The sequence below is a fragment of the Hippichthys cyanospilos genome, chromosome 3 (genome assembly GCF_059441005.1).
Source record: "Hippichthys cyanospilos isolate Australia breed blue-spotted pipefish chromosome 3, RoL_Hcya_1.0, whole genome shotgun sequence".
Lineage (NCBI taxonomy): Eukaryota > Metazoa > Chordata > Actinopteri > Syngnathiformes > Syngnathidae > Hippichthys > Hippichthys cyanospilos.
The window spans coordinates 3807578-3832698 of NC_142371.1; the positions used below are offsets into that span (position 1 = coordinate 3807578).

At 40.9% G+C, this 25121-nt stretch overlaps 1 protein-coding gene and 1 long non-coding RNA gene across 4 annotated transcripts; one reads left to right on the plus strand and one right to left on the minus strand.

The window, feature by feature from the left end:
* The first annotated feature begins 3816 nt into the window (after positions 1 to 3816).
* On the plus strand, positions 3817 to 5514 carry LOC148425500 (uncharacterized). 2 transcript variants are annotated; one of them, XR_015865078.1, is made up of 3 exons: positions 3817 to 3872; positions 4480 to 4737; positions 4820 to 5514. It is a non-coding gene; the product is annotated as an uncharacterized LOC148425500 (long non-coding RNA). The 2 variants fall into 2 exon arrangements; XR_015865077.1 differs by having other exon boundaries at positions 3823 to 4737.
* A 2619-nt stretch (positions 5515 to 8133) lies between these two features.
* On the minus strand, positions 8134 to 24853 carry LOC148425501 (uncharacterized). Of its 2 annotated transcripts, XM_088411913.1 has the most exons (3): positions 24678 to 24853; positions 12168 to 14126; positions 8134 to 8731 (listed from the first exon to the last, which is right to left on the minus strand). In XM_088411913.1, the coding sequence occupies exons 2-3, from the start codon at positions 13967 to 13969 to the stop codon at positions 8716 to 8718; spliced, it is 1818 nt and encodes a 605-aa protein (XP_088268039.1). In that variant the 5' UTR covers positions 13970 to 14126; positions 24678 to 24853; the 3' UTR covers positions 8134 to 8715. The 2 variants fall into 2 exon arrangements, with proteins under 2 accessions (XP_088268039.1, XP_088268040.1); XM_088411914.1 differs by lacking the exon at positions 8134 to 8731 and having other exon boundaries at positions 11784 to 14126; positions 24678 to 24850.
* Between the last annotated feature and the right edge of the window lie 268 nt (positions 24854 to 25121).

A 25121-nucleotide genomic window follows, 5' to 3' on the forward strand; every position in this document is an offset into this window, starting at 1 on the left:
TTACATCGCAATATATTGATATAATAGCGCAGCACTAGAGAAAAGCTTTTGGAAAGTGTGCAGTCTGTTACAGCTGGCATAAAAAATGGCATAGCATTTGATAATATGAACATGAATCCAACAAAAAAGCATGGTGGTTGCTTTGCTTCCTCTGGGGCAGGACAACTTGCTATGACAGAAAAATGAAATATGTGGTCTACTAGAAAATCCTGAAGGAAAACTTCCAGTTCAGCAGTTCATGCTAGAAAAGCCTGTTATGGCAGTGTTGAAACAATTCTGCAAAGAAGAACACCCCAAAACTCTTCCACAGTGGTGTTAGACTTATTACCAGTTACCGCAAAGGTTTGAATTGTTATTGCTGCCAAAGTGGCACAACTCACTGTTAGGTTGAGGGGGCAATTACTATTGCACAATGTTAAACACGATTGCATTTTTTACCTACCCTTGGTAAATAAAATGATCATTTAGAATCTGCATTTGAAGCATTGCTGGGTTGTCTCCATGTGGAATTAATATTGGTTTTTGTGAGTAAGAAGCTGATATAAAACTATTTTTACTCAGGTACTTGGTCAAAGTGTCAGATTACAGCTTTCTTCTTTATCCTTCCAGTCCTCTTCTCCTGGAGTGGAGAGGGGTTGCTAGATGCTGATGGACAAATTGAATGCTGCCAGACGGACTTGCACTGACTGACTGGTGCAGGTTTTGAGGTGGGCCACCTCCGTTGTTGTCTGTTGGGATGGACCCACACCGGGCTGGATTTTGATGAGGATCCTACCCAATGGAGTCTCCTGGCTTCATGATCGTCACAATGGACATGTATTGCTTTATGTGGCACAATGTTTTATTTTAGCACTCTTCATCTATTGCAGCCTGATGAGCCTGGAAGGGGGCTCCTCCCTGTTGAGCTCCCTTCTGAATGTTTTTTGTTTTCTCCAGATGGGGTATTTGAGTTTTTCCTTGCTCCTTGGGGAGCTTTGTTCAGGGGGTGCTGTTGTGTATTTGTGAAGTCCTTTGCGATTTGTTTTTCACTTGTGAAGGCCTTTGAGACTGTGGTAATTCAGGGCAATTTATAAAATAAAAAACTGACTTTAGACTTCAACTAAGCAAAAACCAAAGTAATCAGGAAGGGGCAAACCCTTCTTCACAGCACAGCATAAGTGCTTTTTGCATTTATGGGGCAGGGATGGACAAATCACAATATTTTCTTTTTTTTTTCTTTCAAATTTTTAAGATTAACAGCATCATTAGATTTTATTATTAATTTGACTTATTGTATTGCATAATGTGGACTTGTCACCCTGCCACAGACAGACAATATGACACTGACATATGTTGCCGTGTCATCATTTTTACAATGTTGCATTAAATGACTACACTGAGAAGTGATAAAAACATTATTTACATTACATAGGTTAGAAAAGAATGCCTTTATTGTCATTACACAGCAGGCATATAACATGATTGGGAGCACAGCTCTAATTGATGCATATCAAATACGACAGAGATCCCATAACTGGCAGTTAACTAAAACTTTGTGTGGATGAGGAGATCAGTGTGTGATAAGTTACCATGGGTTACATTATCGTGTATTTGACTTATTAGTTACTAGATGCATTTACATAAAGCATTCAAGAAATTAAGTTTTATGATTTAGATTTTATTTAGGATACACGCTAGCTATCTACTTGGATAAAAAAACATGTTAGCAATGATGTACTTTGTCTTGTAATCCCTTATTTTCAAACACTTTTAAGACTAGCATATTAACCTTTTGGGCGCAGGGAAAAGAGAGACCACAAAGAGGGCATTTTTGGACAAATCTAAAAATCAAAACTTTAGTCCACAAAATCTGTATTCATCATTTAGGCAAATCCTTATCCCTTGATATGCGGACCGTTTTGTCAAAGTGGTAAGGTCAGCTTTTACATAGTGACAGAAAGCCTACTGTGTATTATTTGAACATTTGCAGTTATTATTGTTTACTGCATAGACAGACTTTTTTGGGGAAGAGTTACATATGCCCAACTGCATGTGAATGCAACTGCATCTAGCATTCTTAGTGACTGAATATTTTTTAATGGCATTTAGTTGATGTTGGTAGCTGTAGGTAGTGGTAGCATCAAAAACTGGTTTTAAAGTGACAATATGTAAGATTTGGGCTGTTTTCAATTATAAACGAATAAATTCCTATAAATAAATAAAAAATGCAAATAAATATTTTCTTAACCAACAGTACGTTTTGAATATAATCATAGGTCTAGTTAACATTAAATTATATTACATGTCGGGTGGCACTCTTCCGGAGATTACCACGTTTGTTATTGCTACGGACAGCCAGAGGAGGAGTGTGTTTTGCTGCATCTACCTTAATGCCCCTAAAGCTCCCTCAGGCGCATGCGAAAAATTACATATACTCTCTTAAGAGGAGTCACAGGACGAAAATCAAGTCAGCTTCTATGCCATCACTGACAAAAAAAAAAAGACTTCAAAATAAAAGCAGAGGGCCTTTAGTGTTTATTTTATATTGCTGTTGTATTATGTTAAGTTGTTGCTTCTTCCAAGACATTTCCTGTGTTACAGTGCCCATCACATCAATACATATATGAAATATTTTATATAAAATAGAAATCATCATATTTAATTTTGTTGGCGATTACCACATCCGCCTCACATTCAATCACGAGTTCATTTCAACCTCTCTCCAGCCTTCCTTTGGGGAGTTTGCACATTCTCCAGGAGCCCGAGTGGGTTCTCTACGGGCCCTCTGGCTTCCTCCAACATCCTAAAAACATGCACGAAATGTGTATTGGACACTGCAAATTGCCCTTAGATGTGATTGGGAGTGTGAATGATTTCTCAGTGTGCCCTGCAATTGGCTGGCAACCAATTCACAGTGTCCCCCGCCTCCTGCTTGTAGACAGCCGGAATAGGCACCAGCAAGCCAGCGACCAAAGTGAGGATAAGGGGCTATAGAAAAGGGATCGATGGATCCAAGTTCATACAATCCCAGCTCAAAGAAGATTTGTTGCTCCACTACTTATCCAACGCCATGCGAGAGGATGAAATTATTACCAGCACACAACTGTAAAAATGGGCACATTGCAAGTGAACCAATTACAGTGTCGAACCCTGTACATTCTAAATGTATATTAACACGTTACCAGAAATTTATCAAAATAATCGTTTAAAAAATGACTGACATGCTTCCATTGTAAATAATCAGTAATTCTTGGAACCGCTCATTTTGTTTTTCAATTCTGATTTAAGACCTATACTCTAGCTTTCTAGCGAATATCCAAATTTCTCTTGCTTTCGAGCAAATATACTTTACATTTGAGCAAATCTACAATTCAAGTGACTTGATATAATTTGCAAATACAAAAGGAATGTTTCTGGTTCTCCTTGTAATTCTCTTTTGATACTCTGGTTTCTGTCCACATTCCGATAACATGCACGGTAAGTTTATTGTAAATTATCTATTGATGGGAAATGTGTGCATAAATTTTTATTTTAATGCATCCCTCGTGACTGACAACCAGTCCGGGAGTGTAATTTATCCTTCTGGGCTTGGCTCTAGCTCACCTTGGACCATAATAATTGTAAAATACAAATCTATAAAAATGAATGACTTTATTCAAGTTTAATGAACTGTGCGGTTCATGTGAGGATTTACCCACCGATCCATAAGTGCTTCCTATACATAATATTGGCCGTCTCTTAGCAACCGTTTGTCACTTTGATTTAAATAAACGTTAAATAATGATCAGCAATTTAATGCAGCTTTTGGATGACAGGGAAACAGGAGGATATCCTCTTGCAAGATGTGCGAGTGCCTGGTGCTGCTCACACACCGCTACATAACTGGACAACGGGTATTGTGCAACAATTGGATAACGTGGTATAAAATGGGTCTGCGGACTGTATAAAACACTTTACCTCTGAGTGGCGGGATATTACCTGACTCATGTCAAATGATTGATTTTCTATTTTTGACAAGCTCTGCCGCGTGTTTGGATTCCGGTTGACGGCTAAGAATGCTAACTAGCGCGCAACCTAGCATGCTAACATATCCAGTGTTGATATCATCCAATTAAACGACAGTGATGAATTTTGTAGTTTGGTCCTTACCGTTCAGCTGCTCCGTCTCGTCCTCGAGTCCTTCGTAGTCTCGCGTCTCAGAACTGTTGTCCTTCGTTGTTGTACTGTGTGTCGATTAGCCTCCGGACTAAAAAAATCGACTTCTTCCTTTATACTGGCGCTTCTCTGTTGACTAATGAAGCGAGGACATTAGTAGGGTATGGGGGAAATTTAGAGGCGTGGGGGTCGTCAAGTCAACAGGACGTCTTTCTCTGCTAGGCTAAAGCGACTACACGCCCGCCCTCGATAATAGTGTCACTGCTAGAACACGACCATCCTCCATCTTCTTTCCCTTTGCGGATTTTTCAGACAAAGTGCCGCAAACGTGTGTGTGGTTCTTAGTAGGGCCAATAACAAGGGGCAGGTAGTCGTGGAGAGCCCGCCCCTCTTCGCTCTATGGCGCGAATCGGCCTCGACTGCTTCCGGTCCTCCGTGGGTGCTGCTCTGTTGCAGTCGGTCCTACCTCCCTGGTATCCTGGCTGTGCAGTGCGGTCTCGACAGCTGTCACGCCTTAGGATGAAGTCCTCATCAAGATTAACATGTGCCCCTCGTGCACTTCCATACTTCAATGTTGGTGTGTTCGTTGCAGATTCACTGCTGGTGCGTTGCTCCCTTTCAGGAACCTGGTCCTTCCTTGGGCCTCAAAGGGTTAATCTGTTGCCTACCACCATTTTGTGAGCAGGATCCGCTACAAAATGGCGCAGCCTGACTTGAGAACAAGAAGTCCCCATTGGCAACTACCCCTAGTGGTGAGAATGGCTCATCATCTGGAATTATCAGGACTTTTTTTCTCTTATAGTTATTATTTGATGTTGCAGATCATCAGGTAAAGGATGATAAAATAACATGTATATGGAAATGGATTTTTAATTTTCACTAAGGAACAAAAACAAAACATGTTATGGAAAAGCACAGTGTCTGCATGGATACTTGTTTATTGCTCATCCTGTATTGCCTCAATAAAGTAAGAATGGTTGTCGTGTGTACATGAAGTGACGGACAGCAGATACGGTTTAATGTAAAACGCAAGGATCCTCTTTTGGAATTGGCTTACATTCAGTCAACTGCAAGGACTTGGGCTTTGGAGCTGTGGGGGAAGGGAGGGGTCATGGTTCAAGTCCTGCTGTGGAGAGCGCACGAGAGAGAGAAATGCTACCCGTTGCTAGTCTGCTACTTGACTACTGAGATGGTGCCCTCAAATCTGGTGCCCCCCCCCCACACACACACACACACATACACGCACAATTGCTAGCTTAGAGCTTCATAAGGCACAACACTGGCCTGTGCTCGTTTCAACCTTGAGGTTTCTATTATGTGCATTTGCAAGTGTATCATGTAGTTCTCAGTGTGGTGTTCAAATAAAAATAATACAGCAGAGTCTGCATTAAATCTCCCTTGAGCAATTATATTTATCATATTTAAAAAAAAATAAAGTCAAGCTAAATAGTGAAGAGGATAGATGAAATTCAGGGCCGAAATCTATTTCTGGAAATATGTCTGCATTGTAAATGGCTTTTAATCTTATATGGTTGTCATCAAGATAAACAGGATTGGATTGTTGAATGAAAGTGTAAGTTATATCGAGGGCCTGATGAATTGAGAAACTTCCTGACAAAACCCGACAAGTGTCTCATGCGGTGTGTGCAGAGATCAAAATGGGCGGCTTTGTATTGTGGTACGGACATCCTATAAAATCTTGTGAATACCCGCTGGTCTCCCAACAGTGCTTCAAGAGTGTCATTTTGTGCCATAGGGACGTTCAATAACGCATTACCTGTATACCCTCCATCAAACCCTTGAGCCTGAGAATGTATACAACATACAGTGGAATTTCAATTTAACAGACCCTTAACCAACGGACTTTGGATTTAGCAGACAGAAAACTGTCTGCTTCATTCAAAACACCCCAGTGTATAGAATCTGTCAGTCTGTTAGTTCCAGAACTGGGCACAACTGACCATTTGGTGCAGTGGCACAGTCATCAGACAGAGAAATGTCCATTTTTTTCTGGTATGTGACATTGTGTAACTATTTAATGTGAAGCACTTTGGGTCCCAAAGAGAGAAAAGCGCTATATATTATAAGTGAAAGTCTATTTACCATCGTCACTGGTAGCATACATTAGCCAACCACAGGCTCATGTGCCTAAGTGGTGGCCATCTTGGTAGGGGCGACGTTCAATCAACGATTCAGACATACTTGGGAATGATGTTTTCGGGGGCGATTGTCCCATCAAAGGTAATAGAAATAGGAATGGAAAAGGGACACAGTTCAAAAGAAGCACGTGGTAACTATCTTTTCAAAGCTATGGTTGTTGACTAGAGCATGGGTCCCCTTTCATCAGCATGGACTGGTCAATGCTTGAGATTTTCAATGTGGGCCACCGGGGATACAAAGTGCACCTAAACTATGACCTCACCACTAACGGGAGCCCTTAGCTCTACTGTCTTCACACAGATGAGATGTTGGGAGTCTCGAAAATAATGTTGAGGCTGCCGCCATTTGCAAGCTCATCTGTTTCGGTAACAAAAAAGGAAGAGAATCCATTCCTTGTCAGTTTGTGGATACTTTTTAGACTAAGTAGCTCTCAAAGTCCTAACTACAAGAAGTCCTTATTTCAATTAGAACTCCTGGTATTGCCAGTAAAAACTTTCTTTTTCTTCACAGTTGTAGACTCGTCACCTGTCTCTTGACAGAGCCTTTTCCCCTTCCTAAAGATGTCTGTTTTGTACTCATTCAACTTTTTGTGAGTGAAATGTTGGCGCTCAAGTGACTGAAACAAATTTTTGAGCTTTCAGACTCGGATAAGATGGAAATAGCTCATTTCAGGGGGAGCCCATACGGCCCAGTACCAGTTGATCCACGGACCGGTAACTGGTTGTGGATTGGTGGTTGGGGACCTCTGGGCTAGAGTGAGTTCTCATCATTTGGTACATATACTCATCTCATAGACATTCTACTTTTGTTAGTGTGACCTTGCTTATCATTGGGGGCTCCAAAAATACTAGAAGAAACTGAGAAAGAGAAACTGAAAGAAACAGAGAGACTGTTTTTTCCTTTTAATCCTTTTTTTGTTTCTTTTGTTAAATATAAATACATGAAATTGTTATGTTTTTTGTCTGGTCCAACTTAGGAGGAAAAATATCAAGAACAATAGTGAGGTAAACCTGCAAAAGATGTGGTCATAGCAGTTTTTTCTTTGTAAATTGTGCTCGACTTACTACAGTATCGCTGGAGGCAGCTGGGAATTAAGGCTACGGGATGGAAAATCCCCGAGCCAAGGCCTGGCGAGCAGCAAAACAAGGCCGAAAACATCTGAAGTGAGGCCGGTGCCGCCGGCCCAGAATGATGCCTGAGTTTTGGACACAAGCATACGGCATGGCTCTTCTTTGTGCTCCATGCAGGGAAGAAAGGCATATTTTGTTGACTCAATCGACGCTCCGATGGGTGGAAAGTTTTCAAAGCCAGTGCAAGGCCATCGACCCGGACTGGCCCGATTTTGGAAACAATTCAGATTTGGGGAATCGATGATGACCGAGAATCAAGTTTGAGGAGCACATACTTGTGTTTAAAAAACAAACAAACAAAAAAAAAAACCAATTTAGAGCTTCACAACATATACAGGGATTCCACATACTGCGTTGCGACACCACTCTGCTTCGTTGTGTCTCCGCTGTGTTTCTGCTGTGTCCGCTGCAGGCTGCACGACGCAGCCATGGTAATGAATGATAGTGGTTCCACATCCTGCGCATCCGCCACGCTCACTTCAACTTTACGCAGAATTTAAAAGTCTGGTCCGCTGCCATGCGCCGTGGTCAATTCTGTGGATTTCGTAACGGGGCGGAGCAGGGACGTATGCAGTGGGCAGAGGTGTGTGGCATAAGTTTCGCAATCTCTCTGGACACACTTTGTTCATTCACATTTGCTGTGTCTAACAAGTGGTACTCAAAGGAAGCTTTTTTCCCCCTCATATTGTTTGCCCTATTGCTGCACCCATGAACACCATTATGGAGTGGTTAGTGATAAAAATGGAATGAATGAATAAAAGTAAACTTACAGAAAAACATACTCTCTTCAACGTCTACATTTACTCACTGGCCCAAAAAGGCTTGTTCAGCCCAGAAAATGGTCACCGTGTCACTGTGATGCCATAAGAAAACTATAGATCCCAGAGACCAAACACCAGAGCCTTCAGTAGAAGAGTCCAACATTACCAAGGTCGGAAAAAGCAAGACAGTCAAAGTTCAAAGTCACGATACCATTCTTTATTGAAAGGGATCATCATCCATTGCATGTCCCCGCCACAAGAACGGGAAAATCAAGCAGCCGGTCTACAAAGAGATTCTGCAGCATTTGCGCAAGAAGCGAGATATATGGGATTACAACACGTCGGACAATTCTTCGCTGAGAATATCACCGTGGAGCAATTTGTACTACACCAACTGACCTAGCAACGCGGGATGTTTTCTCTCTAGGGTACACATTTTGATAAAGTGGGCAACATCGATGACCAAGATGAAACAGCAGAGGATCTTGGAAAATCCTTCAAGCATGGTGAAGAATCCTTGGAAAAGTGTGTCAGACTCCAAAAAACCTGAACAGAAACGATTTGAACAGGAAAAGTTGGGGTCAGGATTTGAAATATAGCTTTGAAATGATCAATGGTGTTTCATCTCTACAGTGCTTTTTTTCTGGCTAGAGTACTCAAGTTTTGCGCTTGAGGTGTCCAAAGTCCGAGCTGGGAAAAAAAAAGGTGAAATCACATCACAATACTCCTTTGGTCCATTGTTGCGGTCTGGATCGAAAGGGGATTCAAAAGAAAAAAAAAGGTCTGGTGAAGTTCTTATTTAGACTGTAGTTGTTACCAGTGTACTATATTCTGTAAAACGTGAGTGACGATCAATGCTCCCATTGGACAGTAATGGCGAGAGTTTCACGCGTGGCTTATACCTAAAACTGAAAGACATGGAATTCCTGTGTGCTGCCTTGCACATTTTTGCAATTCTGAGTGTCAAGTGCAGTTTTGTGAAATTGTTTGACTTTTGCAATGTTAGCAAATGTGTGCAGTTACCCGAAGGAGACAATGCGCTCCGCGTTCCTCTAACTACGCTGTTGTTAATGTGTTCAACAGAAGATGGAGGATCAGGTGTGAACTTAAGTTCATTTCTTCTGTAGTTGGTGATGGTCAGCTGTGGTTTGCATTCAGACCTCGGCGTGAACGACACTGAGTTTGTTTGGAAGCACACCAAGACCACCTCAAAAAGTGGCTCTTGACCGTGTTGTTTGATCTGCAGCAGGATTATTTATGTGCATTTATGCATGTTTATGTGCATTCACACTCGCACTAAAGTTTCGGACCAGCGTGCGAGACGCAGCTTTTCTGCATGCCAAACAGATGACTTGACTGTAATCGCACATGCCACGAGCACTCCGACGTCAACCCTAGAGTGGAGCCCGTAGGTGACCAAACATGATAACAAGGAAGAAGAGTTTAAACTTCAAATTCCAATTCATTAGAACCTTACTACTTGCGCTTCACCTTCTTACTCGCTTCACTAGGATACTGCTGCTTTTGAGGTATAACTACAGCTTGGACAAGACTGACCAGACAATCAGTCAAGACACTTGATTGGCCCTGGCACATCTTCACCCAATGAGGACAGGAGTGGATTAAAACTCCTGACCAGGAATTGAAATTGGTCGTTGTTGTGCCGGGAGTGAATCGCTTGTCTTGTAGGAGTACCCGTAAGCTTGCGTTTGCCTCCTGTTTGTAGGATGACTAAAACTGCTGGATTTGACATGTACGGTAGCCACCTTTTTTAATATTAATATCGCAGAGGATCATCTTAATCAATCGTGGCAGCCAACATCATGACCGTGACTAAAATTCGATTGTGAAGCCCTAACACACATTCTTTAAAAAAAAAAAAAAACGAAAAAAAAACAGCATGTCCACATTTTTTTTTCAAGCATGCGCTTGACTGTGTTAATATGTCCCCAGCAGTTGAGAAATTTATTGTGCACCACTTTGCAGTCTTCTTTTTCTGCAACGTTTGCTCTTCAGCCGCAAACGAAACGTCACTCGTGTTGGTGAAAAAAAACACGACATAAAAACAAAGAGAAATCTATTGTTATAATTGATCAAATATAGTGAAACCTCCAGATACAATCGCTTTTGGAATGTTTTCCTTCATATTACGAAAATAACTTAGCACATCAAAAAAACATAACGAAATAAAAAATGAGAAATCTGAAAATTCCCATTTGAAGTAAATGCAACATGACATTCTACTGCTAGTTAATATGGCTGCTCAGGTTTTATTCAGCTCCCCGGGAACACATACAGGAGCTTACTACGGATGACCTGAACACTCTGAGGAAGCCTGAGATATGACTACATTGGCAGAAAAGGAGAAAATGCTATCTTTGTATCATAAAGTTTTATTTTTCTGCTGTTTGCCCTCCTCCACTTTTGCCTTGGAACATGGCCTCAAAAGGTAATGTACTGTAACATTAAAGATGACGCTTGGAATGATATGCGTGAAAACACAATTCATAATTTGAAAAAAAAAATCATGATACGAAATACAATCGCGCGGATTATCATTGGACCCCCGGTTTATGAGATTAATCCTTTCCGCGGTTGGGCTCAAGTGAATTCGCCGTATGGCGGGCAATCCAAACCTATGTTAAGTAGCTAATGCGTGTACCCCAGGTAAAATCATCAAAAATGTATATACATATGAAAGATTGGTATCAAAATAGTAAAGTACGTGCTACTTATGTATAATGTACATATATACAATTAAATTACATTATAAAATAAAAATATCTAAAGGATTAATGTACCTTTGAGTGGAGCTGGTTATGGCCATATTCCCTAGTAAGGGTAGCCTAGGCTAGGCTAGCTTAGCTTTCTTCGTATTTGATTACCTCCAGCTTCGTTTCCATATCAATAATCTTCTTACTTCTCTAACATCATTAGCAATCATGGGACTCATGGCTAACCCATTCAAGTTTGAATTGAGCACTAAAATGTACTATGAATACGGTTCTGTAACTACTCACAATAGAACAAAGCTTTACTATTCCGCCATTTTGAAACGAGTGAGGCCGACCAATAGCAGGCCAGCATCTTAGTGTTTCCAGGACACCGACCAACAGAAGACCAGTATCTAAGGGACTCGAGACGCCGACCAATAGCAGACCAGCATTGTAGTGTCGCGTTGCACTGGAGGCAGTTTGATGCCAACAGTAAATATGAGCAATTACCTGATAACGCCTCAAGGGGGAGGCAAAACAACAAGCACAACCAACCCAACAGGTCACGACAGTTGTTGATGTTAATTGTAAGGCAGGCCAAATGCCTTAAAGAGGGAAGGAAAAAACTCAGTATTCCAGATCGTAACACGAATAAAAAACGCAAGTCAGGGATGCCGTAACCCGGGGGTCCACTGTGTATAACGAGAATAAGGCATTTCAAAACCGATATGCGATATGTTGGAAAGTGAACGTCATATTGCATTATACAAATTGCATCGCTTCATATCGCAATATATCGATATTATTGCCCAGCACAAATATATACATACACACACACACACGCACACACACACACTTAAAGCAACGGTGACCAAAAACACAAGTCTTTTCTCTATATGTTTATTTATAAAAATCGCAATGAATGATCATCCTGTTGCATTAAAGATTTAAAATAAAAAAATCAAAATATAAAAATGAACCATGGAAAGTAAAATTCTCTCTCCAGCTATTAGTTGGACTTTTCTGGTTAACTACAACGTGAGATTGAGAGGCAAAGTTCCAAACCAAATTTCAGCTATTCAACTTTGTATGTTGCACTAGCAGTGCGGAAGTGTTCAGTATTGCTCGGAGCTTTTGAAAACGCGTTCATGACAAAAAGAGATTCTGTTCTCACGCCACGCAAAATTGTACATAATTTAACGTAATGCACTTACATGCAGGAAAGCGTTCAACTCTTCAAGTGCTTAGAGGTCAAACATCATAGTTACCCATTTTTTTCTGTGCTATGAGAAGTCTGGTGTTGAAGAAATGCCTCCAGGAGCGAGAAAGTTTCAGGGCACTCAGTGCATTCGTAGACAACACTGGAATTTCCTTTATCATTTGGAGTGCGGTCCACCACGCCATCATCCTCTATTTCTGCATGACTCTCCACAGGCTTCCCATCCGTGTCAGCAGCATGAGATGATTGTTCCACACTGGGTTTTTCCCAACCGCTTGGGTGATTCTTAAGGTGAACCTCAAGTTTGGAAGCACTCACGAATTTAGCAGGACATATAGGACACTTATTGTGACATCTTTTGTGATAGCGCATGTGACGCTGATAAACATATGCCAGCCGAAATCTCTTCCCACATTCTTGACACTTATACTTGAACCAGCCTGCTTTCTTTGGTCTCATCCTGCCTTCATCTACTTTTGATGCGGGCTGCTTTTTGTCTGTATTGTGGGGCTCTGGTCGTAATAAGAGCTGTTTCATTCCTGGTTTCTTTTCTACTTCTTCTTTGTGATTCTGAGTCAGATGCCTAATTAGATCACAGCGCTGAGGGAAATCACGACCACAAATTGTACATTTGTGCATCGTACCCTTATGGTATCTCATGTGCCTAGACAAACTACTTGAATGATTGAAGGCACGTTGACAAATCTTACAGGTATGTAGTTTTCCATTTTGACATTTTGACCTTCTCCGTCGAGTCTTAAGTGTTATTTTTCGCTGATATAATTCGCTATTCTGATGCTCGATCTGATGCTCTTTAAGTGCAATTAAATTTGGTAAACGATCTCCACATAAACCACATCTGTATGGTGTGACAAAAGATGTAGTGTCAAACTTGTAGCTGCTATTCTGATCAATCCTTTCATTACCGTTCTTAAGATCAAGAAGGTTGCCATTACTGTAACAGTTTTCAAGTGGTCTATCACTATTGTTTTTGGACTTCACGTCGGTTTCAGATGCGAACGAAGCATTAGACGCTTTACCCTTGCAATGATACTGTGCGTGAATCTGAAGATCTGACAACCAAAAGAAATTTAACTTGCATTTCCGACACGGATACATTTTGTTAAACTTGTTCTCTTCATTGTTCTCAGAATTTCCAGCAGTGTCAGCGACATGACGTATTTTTTGATGAGCAACCAAAGCATATGCTTTAACGAATCGCTTTCCACAATGAGTACAGGAATGGAACCGTTCTCGTGCATGTTCTTGGAAGTGTGACTCCAGCGCATGTCCACCGTTAAAGATCTTGCAGCACAAAGTACACCTGTAACTTTGCTTTGCTTTCCAATATTGTTGGTGACTGTGTAAACTTTGCAAGCTGTTGAATAATCTGCTACATACATCGCAACGGAAATCAACCTGTGGAAGCTTTTCCTTTGCATTGATCAAATCCTTTGAGCGCTGTACATTTGGCTCAGGAAATGACTGTGGCCTTGGAATAGGAGACAAAGGTTTGACGGCAGGTGTGCAATGTGGCTGTAGTCCAGGAGATGGTGGCTTCACAGACGACTGTGACAGTGAAAGGCTATTTACAGCAGCCAGCGTACCATTTTCTTGCAGCACATATTCTCGAGGGACTTCAAATCCATTGGATGAACCATCAAAGGAAAACGATTCCAAAGGTCCATGAATGGCCATGTGGGCTAACACTTGTGTGTAGTGAGAAAACCCATCACCACACTCGGTGCAGATGAAGGTACATGGGTCTCCACTGAATTGTGTTGAGGAAACACTGTTCAACGCTTTTTGCCTTTCCATAATAAACCGATGTGGTCCATGTGCTGAAGGCATCACTTATGCGAGATGAAGAGAAACTATCCACAAAGTCACAGCGATGATTTCCATCAGGGGTTAGAAACCCAAGGTCTCAGTATCTCACTGAACACAATCCAAAAACATGTCCCCCGAAGCTGCAGATGCTCATTGGTTCGGAATCTTTGAACAGCACCTAGAAAGGAAAAAAAGAAGACCAATATCAAACTATGACAACACTTGTGGGACAAGTAATCTTTACTTTTCTGGTATTCAACAATTTACTGTATATCAACGACTGATTAAAAAAAAAAACTTCAGACACAGCCCTTTTAATTGATGTAGGTTGTTTTGAATAGTCTAAGTAGTTTTTGGACACCACGGACTTGGGTAGTTTGATTTAGTTCTGCCATTCCCTTTGCTCATTCAATACTAATAGGGAAGGATCAGAGGTACAAAGCAGATTAAGGATGGGGGGGAGGAGTAGGTGTTATTTATGGGATTACCATTAAATTGCATGATGCTCCCGAGCTTTATTTCTAACTATTTTTAAAGTTCTTGTATCGACTCAATCCGTATTGTAACCTTTTGAAATTAGACCATGGCTTTACCAGATCTCAGTAAAATAATATTAATTTGCACATAAATATAGGAAAGTGCATTGATTGAATCTTAAAATGTAATGAATGAACAAAAATGGTAAAAAGAAGTGTAGCGTGTCAGGCACTTTAATACATGATAAGAAAATGCTTTCTATAAAATTCCCCATTTACAAAGCAAATTGATTCTATTTCAGTTTGTCCCACATAATTGGACCTAGTATAGATTCCTGATCGGTCCTGTTTTCACCACTTGGATTTGACAGATCTCAATAAGTGTATAAGCAACCGTGTGTAAAAGTGTGACATCATACCATGCCGATCATGCAATACAGTGCTCCCTACAAATGGAAAACCTTATTAAAAACTGCACTATGTTGCTTTTACTCATTCAGTTTGTTCGACAGTAATACCAAAAAAGCGTACAAGAAATTGACAGCTAAGTGTTTATCTCTTTTTGTAGCATATCATTGTGCCTTGTCCACCAAAGAAGATGCAGAGAATGGCATTCTAATTCAAATGTGAACAACTGATTAAGATTATGAAGTAGTTTTTGTTTTCCCCTCAAGTAATATATTTTGGAGCTAAAAATCACTGTATAAATACAAGTAGCCAAATAACACATTTTCAATGATGAATGATCAACATTTTGATCAAAGATTTGATCAACTTTTTTTTTTTTTTTTTACCTAATCTGTGTTTAGCAGCCCACTACTTTTCTCTTCAGAAAGATCAGAGAGACAAATCTCTCTGTAAATTTGGGTCTACGAGACACATTTGTCAACTGAAACAGCACATTTGAGTCAACATTGTCAAAGTGGGATCCGTAGGAACACCAGCTCTTCCAGTAAAAAGTGCACAGTTATACACATTCATGAATGAATTAGCAGGGGTGGCCAAGTTCGGTCCTCAAGAGCCACAATCCAGCCTGTTTTCCTTTTGTCCCTTCAACTAACACATCTGATTCAAATGATTAGCTCATCAGCATGCTTTGCTGAATCCTGATAACAACGCTGATTTGAGTCAGGTTTGTTGGTTGAAGAGATACATTGAAAACACACTGGATTGTGGCTCTTGAGGACCGAACTTGGCCACCCCTGAATTAATGCTTTAATTGATAGGGACAATGCAGTCAGACATAGTTACAGGCTTGCAGCTGTGGGATGCATGTAGAGGTTAGAACTCTGGTCTCTAGTTAGGCTCTTCCATAACATTGCATTACCATAAAATCGCCAGCCTATGGGAGCAATTGAGCACTGCTACCTAGTGGCTGATTTACAGTAAGAGGCAGCTGTAACAGAGCTTGAACCTCTGGTAAACAGTGGCAACACATGCTGTATGTTAATGTCAGCGTAATTTTGTAGTTTCATAGTGCCCTAAAAAGATGAGTGAAAATGACGTGTAATTCACTCCTGCCCTCATTGGTCGATGTCGCGCCGGGAGCCAATCCTGTCTTGTGGAAGTGGCCATTTGATTGATTTTCTCGCCAGTCTTGTCCATGCTGTTGACTGTTGAGTACCTCCAGCAGCAATTTCCGAGTGAATCCCAACCTCTCCTCCACTACCCACACATTCCTCTTTGAGAAGGCAATGTTGTTGAATGTTATAGTAGTGTTGGGTGTATCGTGCCTTAATGTGACAAAAAGCTGTGTGTGGCATGCGAGTTAGAGGAATGCATGAGGCCCGTGGTTGGAGGAGTACATAAGTTGAGGATAGAAGAGAGCGTTGGGCAGATGTTACGAAGATTGCTGTTGTAATAAAGTGGAATGCTGAGTGCAAACCCTGCTTCCTCGCTATCATGTTTGTTCCACTACTACGGCTCTACACTAGATCAACATGCAAGGGCCATTACCCAGAGGGCATCTGTGGCCCTCCATATTCCCTGACTACAGACAAGGGACGGAAACGGGAATGCATAACTCTACAGTTACTGCATAAGGTTAAATAATTAAACATTTAAGTAAATGCCTGTACTGTAGTAATCTTTGTCTCAAATACATAACTGAACATACCTTTCGCGTTTTAAAAATTCTGGTGCCCAAAAAATTCCTGCGGGTGGCGGGAGGGTTCAACTTTGCAGATTTTACTTTTTGTGGAGGGGGCAGGGGGTTTTGATCTGGGTAATATGGTTAACAAACTTCTCGGGTAATGCATGTAAACATGCATTAGTGTTTCGGAAGACGAAAGGCTCATTCATCCATCCTCTATAGTTTATCAACAGGAAAGCTCAGACTTGCCTCTTCCCAGCAACTTTGACCAACTCCTCTGGGAGGATCCCAAGTCAGCCAAGAGACATAGTCTCTCCACCATAGTCTGGGTCGTCACCGTGGCCTCCTCCTAGTGGGACATTCCCGGAATATGTAACGGTGGAGGCATCCAGGAGGCATTCTGACCAGATGCCCAAGCCACCTTAGGCTGTCTCCTCTCAATGGGGTGGAGCAGTGGCATGACTTTTAGACCCTCCTGGATGACGAAGTTTCTTACCTTACCTCTAAGAGAGAGCATGGACACCCAGCGGTGGAAACTCATTTCAGCCACAGGTATCCCAGATCTTGTTCTTTCAGTTACGACCCACAGCTCGTGACCATATGTGACGGCAGGAACGTAGCTTGACTGGTAAATTAAGAGCCTTGTCTTTGGGCTCAGCTCTTTCTTTTCCACGGAAGACCAAATCAGACGCTACAACAATCCACCGGTCAATTCCCTGTCCCATCCTGTATTCACTTATTAAAAGGTTTACAAAATAGGTTAGGACCTCATCACCTAACATTTTACCGTTTTCAGACTGTGAAGAATAGTCTCAGATTTGGGGGATACAAATATTCAAGCGCATCACACTACTGCAAACCATTCCATCGAAGATTATGGCCTGAAGAAGTCAACAGCTCCACACCAACTGCAAAAATGCAGAGATGCATTGCTGAGACCCTCAACCCCCCCAAACAGGACACTCTTGACGCTTTGCTAAGGAACAGAATTGGTGACAAAGGGCAACCTTGGCAACGTTCGCTACTTGAGGTTGATTTTACTTGGAATCAGTACAACCTTCACTGAAAACAAAATCAATGTACTGCTGACAATGTGGACCAGACTCTGACATCGGTGATATAAGGATCATACAGCCCGTATCAGTGGTTTCCCATACCCCTGAAGCACGCCCCCACTGAACTCCCCAAGGGACACCGTCAAACGCTTTCCCCAAGTCCACAAAACACATGAAGACTGGTTGGGCGAACTCTCATGCTCCCGCGAGGATATCTGCTGAGGGTACAGTATACTTACAGTATGTACTTTGCGATGTTTTGGCTGCCGTCAAAGACAGAACAATGGTGGAAAGCAGGCCCATAGACAGAAAGAGGACACAACGGAGCAGAAACCTGAAAGCTATAATCGAAGTGCTAGGACTAGGACAGGCTGATTAAGGATGGACAAAGAAATATGTTCACTGGTGCCAGTAGTGTGCTGGATAGATTGAAAGAATACTTGGATCCGCCTATGAATTATTATTCTAGGGGATGAGAAGATATCTTTGGAATGGAGGAAAAGTGTGCTGGTGCCTACTTTAAAGAACAAGGACGATGCGCAGCATTCCTATTGGGGAATCAAGTTAATGGGACTCTATGTTGAACAAAACAATGTCCACATAAAACCAAAGCCTTTTTACTTTTTAGGGTATATAAAATAATTGAACTGTATTGTCAGCCACTGCTTGTTGCAGACAGTTCTTATTAGAGTAAAATATTATGGAAATCACTGTCAATCTTTACATCATATGATATTAATGTATGCAAACAGAGATGTCTATGTATCAGCAAATATGGTCATGCTCTACCTCCCGGAGAAAGTGTGTGACCAAATCCTGTGCAGTGCGAGGGAAAAACTAAAAACCTTCGTAGATCTCTTTGTTGATCTCGAGAAAATCAAAGACTTGGTACTGAAAGTAACAATGGCAATACATGAGAGTCTAGAGTGGCAGAAGTATGTTAGAGTTGTGACAGGACATGTATGAAGGTACCAGAACAGTAGCGAGGTGTGATTTCGGTGTGACAGAAGTTTGAGCTGGTGGTTGGGGTGCGTCAGGGATCGGTTCAAAGCCCCCTCCTTTTAGCATGAGTGATGACCAGTCAGATGGGGTTAGAATGGAATACCCATGGTCATGATGTTTGCAGATGATGTGGTAAAGTAAAAAACATTTAGGAGAGAAATGCTGTCCTTCCTGGCAGCTTCATCACTCTTAATATTTTTTTAATTAAAAAAAAACACACACCTCAAGGTATGTGCTAACCATCTAAGTCAGCATTAACTTTCCGACGTAATATTTAACTGGCTGTATGTCAAATTAACTCTTTTCAAATCTTATTCATCCTGGAGACTCCTGAAGAAAACCTCAACGCCCTAATTTCCAGCACCTCCAGCTTTGCCTTCTGCTGTTTTTTCATTGCCACTGTCTCTAGTCCACATATCATGTCTGGTTGGACCAGTTTTATAAACTTTCTTTCATCCTAGCACACCCCTGTCACATACTGCTGCATTTCACACTTCCCCCACCAGTTTCAATCTGCTTGGCGGGCACCGGCAGAAGCTTCCGCGTAGAAGGCAATTTCCGTGAAGTGCATGCCATGGACTGGACTCCAGCTGTGGTGGAGTTTCTGATCGCTGACATAAGTCTGCCTTAGTCGGACGTGGGCCCGCTGCACTTGCTATGTGATCCGTGTATTTCGTGATTCAACACCAGTTTGCTTCAACAATGAGAAGGAGAAAGGGGGCGAAGTCACCAATGGAAGGCAGGCATTTCAGTGTCTCTCAGCATGTTGTTTATGATAAAAAGCTTTAAAAAGAATACACTGACTGAGCACCAAATATAGCGGATTTCTGATCCAAATCGCCGGGACATGAATCTTCTTCAGTCGGTATTCTGTCAAGTGTGTTTTTCAATTTTTTTTAAAGCTCCGCATCACAAACACACTATCTTATGGTGGGCATTCAGGTCAGCACTGCCTTTTCGCGCAGTTGAAGCAAATTTGAGTTGGATGTCCTCTTCTCTGTCAATACGCAGTAGAGTTTGTTCCAGAGCAAACCTCCACCAATCAATTCTCTCTCCTTCCATTATTTCAAAATATTGAATTGGCCACAATGAAAACAAAGCGTAATGGCGGCTGCTGATACTGAAAGAATACACCCCCATTCAGCGTTAGCTAGAACAAGTTAGCACAGCACGCACCCTCAAGCTACCAGAGTACAGAGGCGGAGACCCTAGTCGCAACTAGGAGCTCAGAAGACTCCGAGTTGAGACTTAGCAGAATCTTCCCTACTTGGAACTTTTTTTTGGTGTGAACGGAAAGGGGAACTCACACTACCAGGGCACAGCGGTAGAGTTCCTGTGGTGTGAAAGGGGCTAATCTGTTGAAATTGCTGCCATAAGGCAGACACTACAGCAGCCTGAGGGTAAATACTACGAGGCTGACTAACAGCCTCTATCCACAGGCCATCAGAATTCTGAACAAATACCTCATGCACTAATTTGCACCATCACCAGTTACTTTACATTTTGCTTTACTTTACGCTTTTGCTGTATCGAGAGAATATCACAATACCCAGCACTACGCCTCCATATGGCAGCGTTGAAGCAATTCTGCAAAGAATGGTGGTCCAAAACTCCAAACTTTCAGTGGTGTGAAAGACTCATTGGCAATTATCACAATTGTTTGATTTCAGTTATCACTGCCGAAGGTGGCACAACTCACTACTACTACTTTCAGGGCACAATTACTCTTCATTAAAAATCAGGTTTCTATTTTCTCACCCCCTTTGGTAAATATCATTTATAAACTGCATTTTACTGTATTTATCCTTTGGGCTGTCTGTGTGATATTAACACTGGTTTGATGAAAAGAAACCTTTATGAGCAATAAATATGCAAACAACAACAACAACAAAACAAACAAAGAACAGGGCAGCACTGTTTACAGCATCTTTCAGTGTTTTCCTTGAAGGTGCATGTTTCTTACCATTTAAGCACTAATCCAAGTCTTAAGTTTCTACCATAGACAACATACAAAACACAAACCAAACACACATTCATGAATTCATACTTATAAACAGTCAACATTGAGGGTGACAGTTCAAGGACTTCAATTAAATGGAATTTTTTAACTCAACTGTGCTGAACTGCATCTGCGTTGCAACACTCAGGCCTTCTCTCCCTCCACCCCAAGTCCAGCACCCTGAGACTATACACTAAGCGGAAAGAGGAAGGCTGAGGACTAGTGAGTGTCAAAGCCACGGTGCAGGATGAAACATCAGAAATACAAGACTACATCAGATAGATGGCCCTGAAGGATGAACTGCTAAGTGAGTGTCTCAGGCAGCAGAACCATGAGGAGGGTGCAGAGGAAGAGGAACAGACAACCTGAAGGGACAAACCCCTATATGGCATGTACCACCTTCAGATAGAGGAAGTGGCTGATATCAAGAAATCCTACCAGTGATGACATAGTACAGGACTGACAGACAGCACAGAGGCACCAATCATGGCAGCACAAGAACAGGCCATAAGCACAATAGCCATAGAGGCTAGCATCTACCAGAGTAGACCGGATCCAAAATGCAGACCGTGTAAAGAAGCCCCTGAGACAGTCCAGCGCATAGTAGCCGGGTGTAAGATGCTAGCTGGATCAGCATACATGGAGACGCACAACCAAGTGGCTGGGATAGTATACAGGAACATCTGCAACCAGTATGAAATAGAAGTAACTCAATCCTGATGGGCCATACCACAGAAGGTGGCTGAGAACATGTTGGAGGGCCAAGGTGCTGTGAGACTTCAGCTTCCAGACTTGTAGGAACAATTTTATATTTATTGTACATTTGCCCAACCACATTGAAGCTGTTTGCAGCGAGAGACTGAACAATTAGTTAAAAGTATTAGAAGAAACTTGTGGTGGAAGAAGGTTTGGGTGGGGTCGAATTTTGCAGCTATGCCAAGGGCTTTTGGGCCCTAATCAAGATCCCTAACTGGAGGATGACGCCTGCCAAAAAAAACCTGCCAAAAGAGACGCATGAAGAGGAGTGGTTGGAGCTGATAAGCGGGCAAAATAAATGACTCAGCAAATACGTTCCAATTTGACATGTGATAGTGCTGAATAAAAAGCAAGGTGGAACAGAGGACTGCAGAACGACTGGCGAGACTATTCACTGGCTGGAGCCATTCAGTTTTCCTTGCGCAAGTAAAACTGTTTTGGTGTCTTAGCTCTTTCATTGAGTGGTGTTTTTCTACAAATGTCTAGTGGATAAACCTGACAAGACTAACAAACAGGTCCTGACTAACCAACCAGACATAGTGGTGGTGGTGGACAAAGAGCAGAAGAAGGAAGTGGTGATAGATGTGGTGATCCCAGCTGATCCCAACATCAGAAAGAAGGAACATGAGAAACTTGAAAAGTATGAAGGGTTGAAAGAGCAGATGGTCCATACAAGCAGATACAAGTGATCCTTTTATCTCAAATGTACGCATACATACATACACACATCTAGCTCCCTAAAAATGGCAACAGAACGGAGCACAAATAAAAATGAACATCTTCAGAATCTATACATTTCACGTCATTCCTTCAACTAAGGAAAACTGACATGGTTTTAAGGGCATTTACCTCAGAAACTTGTTGCTTGATGAAGAGTTCTTCCTTGGTGCGACAAGCTGCCGCCCACTTGCGCAGTGAGGAAGCAGTGGAGTTTGGAGGATTCTCAGACAATTGAAATACCCAATGGCATTAACAGATTTAACATTCAACTATTTAACACTTTTAATGTGTAAAAATTTTATGCCTATGTGCTGACTGATCATTAGTATCAATGTGCGGAGAAAAATACTAAAATAATCACACTTGGAAAGACTTACCTTACAAAATTTTTAAAATTTTGTGACCATATTCTCTATTATCTCCTTTGATTCTTGTATTGTTATGGTACATACCATGTCACCAAACAGCACACTAATTGTCATCCTTTTAATAGGCCAACAAACTAATTAAAGTTTGAAGCCATTTGGGATGCTAATGTGAAAATACACCTTGGTCGTCTGGGTGATTATGAAAAAAAAAAAAAAAAGATAAACATGATTATTATATCTAAACACATGGAATTGCAAAACTGAGAATCAATTGCTGAACGAGCTCCAGGCAGGGAAGGCCTTCTTATGGTGATAATTAGAATCTTGTGAAAATAATAATGTTTCCACTACCCCCTGCAACAGGGCCGAAGATAAATACTGACCTCTGGCAAAACCAACAACCAAGGAAAAATCTTATTATCTGTGACTTTTACATGCATGCGATTTTCTTAGACCCTTTGATAACTTACATATTTACATTTAAATGTATTTGTGAGAGGTTTTTACAAAAAACACGTTTAGGTCTCTGAAAATTAAACTTGAGCTCTTGATATATTCTAGTTCTACACTTAATTTCCATCAAAATGGTATACATAATCCATGGCGGTAGCTCCAAAATATTGCTAAGTGGAAATCCCTAGTTTAGAGAAAAACATGTTTAAAGTTTTGTACATTTATTTTTCAAATGTCCATAACATCCAGGAGTTAGGAAAAATATGTTGACCCGAAAATTTCAGGAAATTATAAGTGCCTGATGTATAGTTGTTTTATTGGGATATAATTTAAACGCAAAATAAAAAGTCCTGCAATGATAAAAAATTTATTTCGATTTCAACTAGCACTAGTGACAACAATGGGCAAGAGCCAGTATGACAGAGGGCATTAGTTTATTTTTGCAACAATGAGCTTAAGATTTAAAAAACCAACAACAACAACAACAACAAAAATACGAATGAAACCATTTAATTTTAAAATTTGTGCACTGAATATTAAACTATTTTGCGTATAAAATGAAATTCCCAAACACTGATGGTATCTAACTGTATACAGCAATTATGTTGTTTCATCACAATCTTTCCTAATACTATCATAAATTTCAGGGAAATTCAATACCACTTTTTCAGACAGATACCTTTATGAGTCCTCAGCTTGAGTACTCACCAATACGATACACCATTATCGCTAGTTTTGATACACAAAATTCACACTGCCCCCCCCCCCCCCCAAAAAAAAAGCATGTCCTATCTATTTCAATAAATATTTTAACTTTAAATTTCATAAAATTAAATTTCTATTCTTAAAATGTTTATTTTTTTTTATCTAGTTTGTGATCATATCTCGTAGAGAGTGGCCAACACTCGTATCTATACCTTGAAATAAGGGCAAGTATCAGCCCAGTACCGGCATTTGGTATTGGTAATAACAATAACGATGCTTCTCCATCTTTTTACAGCAGGTACCACTGCCTATAACTGGCTATATTGCTAACATCTTGGTAACATCAGTAGATCAACAAAGATACATTATTTTAAGTAAGCAAATCATTTTTAGACCAATGAAGCGAAATTAGATCATTTCCGGTGGCAGACCTAAAGCATTCTCACGGTAATCAGTGCCACACTTAGGTTGATAGAAAAAAAAAAAAACGGTAATCAGTGCGACACTTAGGTTGATAGAAAAAAAACAGTAATCAATGCGACACTTAGGTTGACAGATGAAAAAAAAAAAAAGATATGGGCTGGTGAGCTGTTTCTAATATACAAAACAGTGTTTTCTCGATGTATTCAAAGGATAATGGTATAATGTGACATAACCCACCTCATCCACAATACCATATGTCATTGAAATATACACCAATTCACCAAACAAAACCCGTAAGAGCTACTATGAACCACGAACTATGTTAACACCATAGAAAGACGTCTGCAGGGCAGTTAAAAAAAAAAAATCTGTGAAAATAGACCTTACCGCCGTCAGTTGAAGACTGTAGCTCCCTTCTAGCACGAACATGCCGTTCTTAATGTTTTTGTCCTATCTTCGATATGAAAATCACTTTCGAGCGTAATAAACATATTTGCAGCGAATGTGACAACGCGAGAAGAATACTGTACGCCATCTTATTTCGAGGCTTTTGTCTCAGTTTGCGATCGGGAGTTAGGCAGCGTTAGCCACCCTTAGCATATCGCCATATAACTGTCACATTTAAATAAAATACACAAGTAAAACTCTAAACCCTAAATTAGAATTAAGGCAACACTTACCGCTGCATCGATGGCATTTGTTGACAGCTTAGGGCGATTTTGTAGGTTCCCAAAAATAACACTGCTGGTTTCTAGCTGACTGCTTCCTACTACAGGCCGGAGAGCCCAACGATTCTGTGTAACCGGAAGATGGCGTCAAAATAAATATTTCCCGTCGGCAGAGGTTACGTCGCATTACTCACTACAAAATTCGCTATTATTTGATTTGAGCGAGATACTCTTATGCGCATGGTTGAAATTAAACTGGATTGAATGTGGGTACAACATTTTCATTTTACCGACGGTAGAATGTGGACTTATGTCGTGTTCACACTGAATGTTTGATATCGAAGTGCAAAAATATATAACAAAATTAACATTACATATGACATGATTTATAAAAAAACATTAAAACAGTTATACTTTCAAAATGTATTCACGGGATGTTTGAGAGATGTTTGCATG

Bases quoted from the DNA above. Each gene is read 5' to 3' on its own strand.
- LOC148425501 (XM_088411913.1), bottom strand. From the start codon at position 13,969: ATGCCTTCAGCACATGGACCACATCGGTTTATTATGGAAAGGCAAAAA.